This window comes from Manacus vitellinus, unplaced genomic scaffold (genome assembly GCF_001715985.3).
Source record: "Manacus vitellinus isolate BGI_N305 unplaced genomic scaffold, ASM171598v3 scaffold_19_pilon, whole genome shotgun sequence".
Taxonomy (NCBI): Eukaryota; Metazoa; Chordata; class Aves; order Passeriformes; family Pipridae; genus Manacus; species Manacus vitellinus.
In genome coordinates this window covers 9,012,703-9,022,262 of record NW_021939395.1, presented here as the reverse complement: position 1 = coordinate 9,022,262, position 9,560 = coordinate 9,012,703, and the positions used below count along the sequence as shown (strand labels likewise).

Genomic DNA, 9,560 nt, shown 5'->3' with positions numbered 1-9,560 from the left:
CAGCAAGCAGATCTCGGCCGACAAGCACTACAAGGGCATCATCGACTGCGTGGTGCGCATCCCGCGGGAGCAGGGCGTCCTCTCCTTCTGGCGCGGCAACCTGGCCAATGTGATCCGGTACTTCCCCACCCAGGCCCTCAACTTCGCCTTCAAGGATAAGTACAAGCAGATCTTCCTGGGCGGCGTGGACAAGCGGACCCAGTTCTGGCGGTACTTCGCCGGTAACCTGGCGTCCGGAGGTGCCGCCGGCGCGACCTCCCTCTGCTTCGTGTACCCCCTTGACTTTGCCCGAACCCGCCTGGCAGCGGATGTGGGTAAAGCCGGGGCCGACCGGGAGTTCAGCGGGCTCGGTGACTGCCTGGTCAAAATCTTCCGCTCGGATGGCCTCAGGGGCCTGTACCAGGGCTTCAGTGTCTCTGTCCAGGGCATTATCATCTACAGAGCTGCCTACTTTGGCATCTACGACACCGCCAAGGGTAGGTTGACCAAAATGGCACTGAAAGGGAGACGCTGTTCTGCAGCAGGCCTGCAGTGCGTTTCAGCAGCGCTGGTGGCTCACCTGCCGTGCTCATCAAAGCCTCTCTCCTGCAGGCATGCTCCCAGACCCCAAGAACACCCACATCGTTGTCAGCTGGATGATTGCTCAGACCGTCACTGCTGTCGCCGGTTTGGTCTCCTACCCCTTTGACACGGTTCGTCGTCGCATGATGATGCAGTCTGGCCGTAAAGGAGGTAAGTTTCCCCTTCATTGTATAAGAAATATAGGGCATCCCTGAATCAACAGTTGGTGTTGGAGCTGAGGTGAGGGTGGCTTAGCTTTCACCAACCCGAGTAGATATCCTCATGTCCTGTAAGAAAGGTGTGGGAGGGACTGCAGAAGCAGGTGACAGGCAGGGGCATGGGTGGGTTGGCCTGCACAGCACACCTATAAAGGGGCTTGCACAAACCCCTTTATCTGCCAGTAGGGAGGAACAGCAGAACTTCCCCAAGGATGTTGCAAACTGGTGTCTCTGGGGCAAGAACAGACAACCCTCATAGCAGGCACAGCCTGGCTACCTGTGCAATAGCTTTTGGGTCTGGAAGTGTTGGTGTCAAAGCAAACAGTTGCTGCCTTCTGCTCAAACCAGTCCTTCCAGTGTCTCCCAGGGGTAAGGCGGCAGCAGCATATCTGCTGGGCAGTCTTATCTTCCAGTGCACTAATACTGGAGAAAGTCAGTCAAGAAATGGGGGGATGCACTTGAGGTTATGAAGCTGGCAGATACATCAGGCCATTTCTGACCTGGATATTGGGGGTCTTGGGCATCCAGTTGCTAAAGCTGTCTGTCTTCTGCAGCTGACATAATGTACACTGGCACTCTTGACTGCTGGAGGAAGATTGCCCGGGATGAGGGCTCCAAGGCGTTTTTCAAAGGTGCATGGTCGAATGTACTCCGAGGAATGGGTGGTGCTTTTGTCTTAGTCTTGTATGATGAAATCAAGAAGTACACATAAGTTGTTTCCTGTTGTGAACTGGTATGTTGTTCTGTGTAGTCTATGAGAGTTCATGGACTTGTTTGAAAACCATCTAGTTACTAAACAGTGACGGCTGATGTTTATACAGGTTGGCATGGGGCAGGGGCAACAGCCTGCCCTGTCTTTATTCCCCTTGATGGGACTCATGATGGTTTCTATTTCAGTCACTCCTGCTTAAAGAGTACAAAGAAATAAAAATCCGAAACCAATATTCCTCATCTCATGTTTGTTCTTGCAGCAGCTGCAGCACGAGGGGGGTGGGGGTCTCAGTGACTGTAGAGAAGGAGGAGGATGAACCATGTGCATCCTGCAAGCCTTGCTACCTGCGAAGTACAGCAGGTAAACACAGCGCAGGCTGCAGAGGACCCTGTTTGCTCCCCAGAGGGAGGCCAGTGGTGTGGCTGAAATGAGGACTGGCAGCTCTGAAGGACTGACCCAGCTGATCTCCCTGAGACACCGGTAACCAGAGATGATGCACTAACTGTGTGCCACAATCCTGCCTCTGGCCTGTCTACCCCTGAAGCTGCTGAAACCTGGTTTTGAAAGTGCCAAGTGCCTAAACCATCTGCAAAGCACAACACTCCCTATGGCACTGAATGCCTGAGAGGCTGGAGAAATGCTGTCTGGAGGAGCAGAGCTGGCCTCATGTTCTCTGGCTTAGAAACTGAGCTGCCTACTTGGATATGTTAAAACCCAGCCAGAGAACACAAGTGCAGGTAATTGCTGCTGTTCTGTAGAGCCCCTGGCTAGCCTTGCCCTCACAGGAGGTGAGTGGTGTGCTATGGGGATGGAACAGCTGAACTGAGACAGCTTCTGTGCCAGCTCTGCTTACCAGGCAGGGAGCTGCATCTCCAGGCTCATCCCTTACCCCTGGAAGTTAAGCTTCCAAATTCCAGAGGAAGGGGAAAATTCCTTCATGCTGCCAGGGCAGTTTGCAGAAAACACTGCTAGACTGAGCAATGTGGGTGGTTTGGCCTTTACACAGATACCTCTGTGGGTCTGTGAGCCACCCCAGTGAAACTGCCTGGTTTCTGCTAGGGGATGTGGAGTGGTGAGGGGATGTTCTCCTGGTCTTCTGCCCTTCAGATCAGCGAGGTTCCTCGCTTCCCCCACGCCTTGGCTCCTTTCTGGCTGCCCAGGCCTGCTCAAAGCAGTTGATCTCAATCACTGAAACTAATCTTAACTACTGCCCAAGGCAGCTAAGCAAGACCTTGTATTGCATAGGGTTAGAGTTGTTTTTCTTGCTGAAATCTAAGGGCAACCAGGCGTGAGAGCGGAGCACCATCCTGCTGCAGGTGTTGGCTTGCCAGGGTCCCTATAAATGGGCATGTGCATTCCTGATGGGAGATGGTGTTGAGCCAACAGCCCTTGCTGATGTTTTTCAGCTGGCCCTGGGCTGCTGCAGTGTGAGATCCCCCCACTGTCTTCTGGGGAAACAAAACCAGCTGAAAGTTGCCCTGTGAGATGTGGAGCAGTGCCATGAGCTGGGCAGTGCTGAGGGTGCAGGCAGCAGCCTGGCAGGGGGCTCTGCCGTGGGGCAACTTTACCAGGGAACCCTCTCCTGCTGCAGAAGTGCAGCTAATTAATTGAGGGCTCTTGGCTGGTTTTGCCTCCTGCTGCTAAGCTCTCCTGGATTTCAAGGGCTGTTCTTATGCTGCTGGTTGCTGAGCATGGGGCATCCCTTCCTGTCCTTTCCTCCGCAGGGGATGTGTGGCTGGGCCATTAGCACGAGGAGGTAAGTGCATCATTTCTTCCTGCACATGGTGATGGGTGACCAAGGTGCTGAGCTGGGCTGTTGTGCCAGGCTGCAAAGGAGCTGAGCCGGGGGACCCCCAAGTCCTTAGACCTACAGCGTTGTGCACTGGGCTTGGGGTGCAGGACTGGCACTGAGTGAAATGGGTTGTGGCTACCCACAATAGTTAATGAATGCCCTGGGGACTTGGGAAACAAGCTCGTTTCACAGCTTTTTTTTTTTTTAGCTCTGGCACATGGGAGATGCAGGACAGAGCCCACAATGGGTTTTACCTACAATCCAATGCCAGGGAGCACAGGCTGGCAGCCCTTATGGCACTGGGCCCCTGGGGCTTTAACTTCCCCCTCCTGGCAGTTCCCTGGGAGCAGCTTTATCTGGGGATGTAAGTCGGGGGGTTCAGCCGCTACTGGTGCCTGCCACAGGAGCACACTACACAGGGATTAAGGGCTTTCTTCTTGCAGGGAAACTGAGGCAAAGAAAAGGGATTGGAGCCATCCAGTGGCAAAGCAACAAACTGAGTGCAGTCCCTCCAACACAGCATTTTGGCCACCAGGCTGGGCTGCCCCGAGGACAGCATGGACAGGGTGGATTTTCCTTTTAACTGTGATTCTCCTGTGGGAGGGCCGAACATCTCGTATGTCATGATTTCCTCCACGGGAGCCATGTCCTGGTGTATCAGCCCCTTTGCTGGCAGGGACAGGTGGACAAACGCCTTCTAACACCACTTTTGTCTCGCCCCCTCGCCCAGCAGCTGTAAATCCCAGGCTTACGAGGTGTTGACACAGCATGGCTGTGCATGGGATCATATGAAACACTTGTCAGTGGCTGGGGCAGGTGGCGAGTGGTGCTGGATAGTTGGGATGGCTCAGTGTGTACCAGTCTGCCCTGGCTGGGCTGCCTCGTGTGTGCTGAGTCGTGCAGTGGAGAGCATCCCACCCCAAGGACTCACCTTGTAAAAGACCAGCGGAGTGCCAGCTCATCCACTCCACTGTCCCCTTCAGCGGTCCTTGGGTCACTCCAAGCTGTGTCTCTGGGAGTCACAGGGAACTGCTGGAGAGGTAGCAGTTTGGGGAGCAATGAGCACTCAGGAGCTGCCAAGACCCACACCAAGACCGGCAGCATCAGAGAGGTTGTGGGAGGTGTCATCCCACCAGTGGTTTGTTGGTGGTTGTTGTCTGATCCTGCTGGGATGACAGGAGTTACGGCCCTAGCTGCAGGGATAGGGCAGCAATTTTCTGGCTGACAAGGAGATTGGCCACCTGTGCCTTGAAATCCACCCAAAATACCAGCACACTGTGGCCAGCTAGGTTCATAAGAACTCTTCAGTGGAGAGAGCTACAATGCTTCCTCCTCCATCCCTTGGAGCCCAGCCCTGCAGCCTTTTAAACAAGTCTGTCCTTTTATACTTTCAAATGCCTGGAGGTAGCAGTGGCCCATGGACCTGTGGGGCTCTTTAGAACACCAGCAAAAGCTGAGTCCAGTTTGATTTAGGCTGACCAGTCAGTGCTGCTCCCAAGCTGATCACTTTGTCATACACGTTGTTAGTGTGCAGTTATCAATATTCATTGCAATAGTCTAGGGAGTCAGAATTAGCCATCTGTATGCCAGTTGGCAGGTGAAATAGCACAAACACAGAGCACAGCCCAAGGAGAGCTGTAAGAACTGACCAGAAATATTTCCCCTCAGGAGGCAGGCAGGGAGGACATCACGCTGCTCCCCAGGTACAGCTGCAATTAACACCGACAAGGTCTGATTCAGCATTACCACTTCTCTTCAGTGTTTAAAAATTGTGTGGGGGTTTTTGTACAGGTAATGGGGAACAAGGCAGCATTTTTACACCCCGAGCTGTTCTGACACAGTAAATCAGACTAGGATCTTGTGAAGGTGCCTGGTTATTGGTCTGGACTAAGCCATGAAACACAGGAAGGTAAGTCTGGCCATGTGTGCCATTACTTTTGGAACAGATCCCCTCCTCTACTTTTATTTCACACATTACTTTGCTTTGTGATACCTCTGCATCTGGACAGGTTCTTACGTACAATATGGTGCTCAGTTAAACAAACAGATTTATAAAAACAAATGTTGACTTTTACAGTAATGCAAAATCTGGATTTGCTTTGGTCTGAACTCTGCTGCAGATCCCCCATTTTCTACCAGGGTACAAAAAAACCAGCTGTAGAACAGCTGGTTAGGACATTTAATCAAGTGTTTGAACTAGGTGCCCCTGCTTCCTGTTGCTACAGTCAGCTAATATATTTTAATTCATTTAGATCTAGAAATGAGAAACCCAACTTGATTTAACCCGTTGTGAATTAGATCTAGTTAGAGTAAGAAATACATAATAATGTATTGGGTCAGAGTCTCTGTGTTGGAGTTGTTTCAGGCATTGAGTTTGTAACTAGAGTGTATCAAAAGCACTTCAGGGACTGCTGGTGCAACAAATGATGTACTCTCCTTTCTGACTGGGTCCATGCACGAGTCCTGAGCCAAACTAGGCAGATCTCCAGTGACAAGAATGACAAACACTGACTGCGTATGGACTGGCCTTCCAAAATCGAGGAGTGCCTGTGCTGTGCCTCAAGGCTCTGGGTGGCACTTGGTAACAGCTACATTGGACAACTTGTACTGAGCTGGGCACTCACCATATTTTCTTTGTGCCTCACCAAACTGCAGATGGTCCTAACCCCACCTGACAGCCCCTTCACAGCCCACCCTCAGCTGAAACCTTTTGTCACTCCCAGCCTCAACCCTGACTGTAAGTCACACTATCCCCAAGTCAGCTTGTGTGCTGGTGTCACTTGAAGCAGGACTGTACTTCATTCTTGGACAACTAGAGACCCAGAGTCTGCATCCCAGTGGACTTCATGTGGTGCAAAACCAATTTTTGGATGTCAGTCTTTGACACGTGCTTGGGGAAAAAACTTCCCAATCTTTAGAGAGACCAACTTGCAGTTACTTGGGGCTTGGATCGCTCCCAGGGGAGCCGTGAGGCCCTCGCCTGGCTGGACTGTGTTACCACACTGGGGAAAGGGATTTGTGTACCAGAGATGTACCCACATACGCCTCCTGCCCTTCCCAAGTATGGCACACCACCCTGTAATTGCTTAACTGAAGAGCTTCTGGAAATAGGCTTCAGATTAACAGGTGATAAGCAGGGAACAAGATCAGCACTGTGAGTTAACCTGAACACCTGCTTACCCAGCCTGGCATTAAATTGTCACAGGACCTATGGACACATCCCAGCCTGCCAACTCTGGCACAGAGTTCACTCCCTCTGTTACACCTTGTTTCCCCAAAGAAAGGAAGAATAGATCCTTAGGCAAAGCAGAGATGAGTTTTCCCAGTCAAGGTTATAAAGCCAGATGGAAAATCTTTATTGATTAAAGGAAGTTTTCCGTAATAATTGTGGGAGATGAAGCATCTTTGCTCAAATTATTTTATGATACTTGCTAGAGTAAGAAAACCTTAGGAAAGGCATTTTAGTTCAAATTCATAATATGGCATTTAATCTCAAGTAGAGCAACAAACACATGGGCTGCAGAGCACTGCTATTACATCAACAAGAAATACAAAATATTATTCTCCAAATAAGGTACTTTAAAACCGATGTGTAATGTTGTCTTCATCAAGTCCTTAGTGGTCAGAACATTCAAAACAATTTTTCCTCCACATTTCACAACTCTAGAACCAATACTGTTTTTTAGAACGGTTTAGTTAAGACATGCAGTGGTATTCTACTTTAAATGATTACCAACTGTATCAGTAGCTTCTTACTATATATTTGAACTCATAGTTGCAGTTTGTTTTCATTAATTTAAAACAAGGTTGGATTTCATGTTCTTGTATGGGGCAGTAGCTATTGGGACAGTGTAATTCTGTACACTGTTCCACAGGACCTGAGGCTGGAGTGCTGCAGCCAAGCCTGTGCTGGCTGCCTCTGGCAGGTCAGGGTGAGCAGCAGAATGATGCTCAAGCCTTGCATCCCAGTTGTTCTAGACTGTGTTGGAATGGCATGTCCCTCAGGCTGCCGCATGTTTTGGACACAGTTAAAATAACAAAATGAGTAACAGGCACAGAGCATACTTTTGTAAGGGTGTCTTTGTTGTACAGTTGACCTGTTGTTCTAATACATTCAAGGAAATCTTACACTATCAAAATAAAAAGACAGGTATCTAAAGGTGAACTCAGGAAGGCACCTGGCAAAGATTTTCCCGAAAGTAAATATTCTGCCTGGAAGAGCGTGCTCATAACACTGGGTCTGTGGAGAACTGCAGTTTCAGCAAAGTCTCCAGTGCTGTTGGAGTTATTAAAATTGGTACCAGAGTATCACTTATGACAGAGAGGTTCTCACCCTCCAGGCTGGCTGCAGCACAGTGCAACCCTTGAACACTGTCTGTTACTTCTGCTGTGTTAACAGATCTATTAACAGATCCCTTCTCCTGTCTCCAAATACTCAGCAAATATGTAGCATTTCATTTGAACTGGTTATCAATCAGGGTTCCCTTCATCTTGGCTTTCTTGGCTTCCAACTCAGCCTGAATAAAGGAAAATTAAGACAGAATGAAATAATGTCTGCATATGTTTCCCTTCAGTGCTCCAGTGAGGTTTGCTCTTGTCTGACCACTGCAAACTTTCCAGTTCCCAACCCAGGGGCAGGAGTAGCCCAACTGCTTTGCTGACTCCCTCCTTCCCTGACGCACAAAACGAGGACCACCTTTAAAATCATAAACATCCTAAAACTAACCACTCAGGAGACAATTTCATACTTTCTATCCCCAAGTGGAAGCTGCACATTTCGTCCCCCTCCCATCTACCACCCTCCTGTCACAGCAGGTAAGATCAGCTGGGATGTTCCTGCCATTCTTCAAGTGCCTCAGTAGGGGCTGAGCTGCAAGTTCTCCACAAGAGCCTTGCCTTGCCCTGACACCTCATGGCAACAACCTGCTCTGCCAGGCAGGCACAAGAGCACAGTATTAGGGGTGTTCTGGTTGGCAAAGCCATGGCCTTATGTCCCCTTCCCTTGATCCTTGTCCAACACGTTGCAGAAAGCCTCCCTGCAAGCTGGCTGCTCTTGTTAGCTCTACAGGTAATCGAGTACTATTTTAATTCTAGAAGGACTAGAAGAATATTTCTATAAAACCTGTAAAGGAAAACTCATCCTCACAAAACTACAAGTTACCTGTGACTGTACCAGGACCTCTCTATGCTTGCAGTCTGATCTGCAAAATAGTTTCTGTGTACAAAACAAACAGATCTCAGGGAGTTGTGTTGAACACCAAAGAAAACACTCACCAACTCCTGTAGCCTTTTCTTGCTCATGCCTTTGCGTTCCAGCTGTTTCTCAATCACTTTTGCATTCTGCGCATAGGAGTCTGCAATCTCCCTCTGAAACACACACACGTCACTTTGCAACAGCAAACCCCAGAGTAACAACACCTCACCCAGGTGGTGAGACGAGCGCTGGCTCTGCCCCACGTCCCAGACAGGTGCCCAGCTCACATGTGGGTGCCACCAAGGGCACCCGAAACTCACCGCTTCGATCTCCTCCTCCTCTTCATCAATTGTGGAGACTGTTACAGAACTGAACTTGCCCATATCTTTCGTCCGTTTGGTCATCATCACCTGGGTGAAAAACAGAGTATTTTGTTAAACCTTGGTAACAGTTGTACCACTAGGGAGTGCTTCCCCCTTCCAAAGTTTTTAAGGCTTCTTAAGTCATCGAGATTACCTGAACTCTGTGGGTGGCAAAGGAGAATTATGCCCAGTGATTTCTGGGCTTAGAGGTGTCATTCATTACCAGAAGGAAATTCACTGATATAAAATAGATGAGCCAGATTTTGAAAATCACTGTGCAGGCTACCAACCTGACCTACTTACAAATGGAAACTTTCTGGTAACTGAGCCTAAACATCAGACACAGTATAAATTTTGAAGTTTATTTTGCTTTCCTTTAATGCTCAGACTCCAAGCTGCAGTGACCTCTGTAAAGGAAAACTTTAGGAAGACATGGAGAAGACACTATATTGTTCAGAGGTCCTGTTTTTTCTCCCCCCTGCCCCAACAATTAAGTTATTTTACACACAGCATGTTTTGAAAAGCAAAGATAGCCTTTTTAATTCTCTAGAGCCGATTACCTTTTTGGGAGGTTCTTGTTTCTGAGTATATATGTTTGTTTTCCCAAAACCCTGGCCAAATTTGACCACAGCACCATCAACAATGAACGTCACAGGAGCATTCTTCTGTTGGTGTTGATAAAAGAGCAGCAGTCCACACCTGGAAACAGAAACACGGAGCT

The 9,560-nt window shown here is 49.2% G+C and overlaps 2 protein-coding genes across 2 annotated transcripts in view; one reads left to right on the top strand and one right to left on the bottom strand.

Annotated features, from left to right (window-relative positions):
* Positions 1-1,723, top strand: part of SLC25A5 (solute carrier family 25 member 5) — a 2,968-nt gene extending 1,245 nt beyond the window's left edge. The window contains exons 2-4 of the mRNA XM_029959193.1: positions 4-476; positions 592-732; positions 1,334-1,723. Of these exons, the coding sequence (XP_029815053.1) occupies positions 4-476; positions 592-732; positions 1,334-1,491 (772 nt within the window). The 3' untranslated portion in view covers positions 1,492-1,723. The remainder of the gene's footprint in view (positions 1-3; positions 477-591; positions 733-1,333) is intronic.
* A 5,019-nt stretch (positions 1,724-6,742) lies between these two features.
* On the bottom strand, positions 6,743-9,558 carry CUNHXorf56 (chromosome unknown CXorf56 homolog; the record flags this gene model as incomplete). The annotated part of the gene is made up of 4 exons (XM_029959192.1): positions 6,743-7,800; positions 8,558-8,650; positions 8,798-8,887; positions 9,400-9,558. Coding segments are annotated over 4 exons (405 nt in total), but the record flags the coding sequence as incomplete, so codon positions are not given.
* Positions 9,559-9,560: the final 2 nt, after the last annotated feature.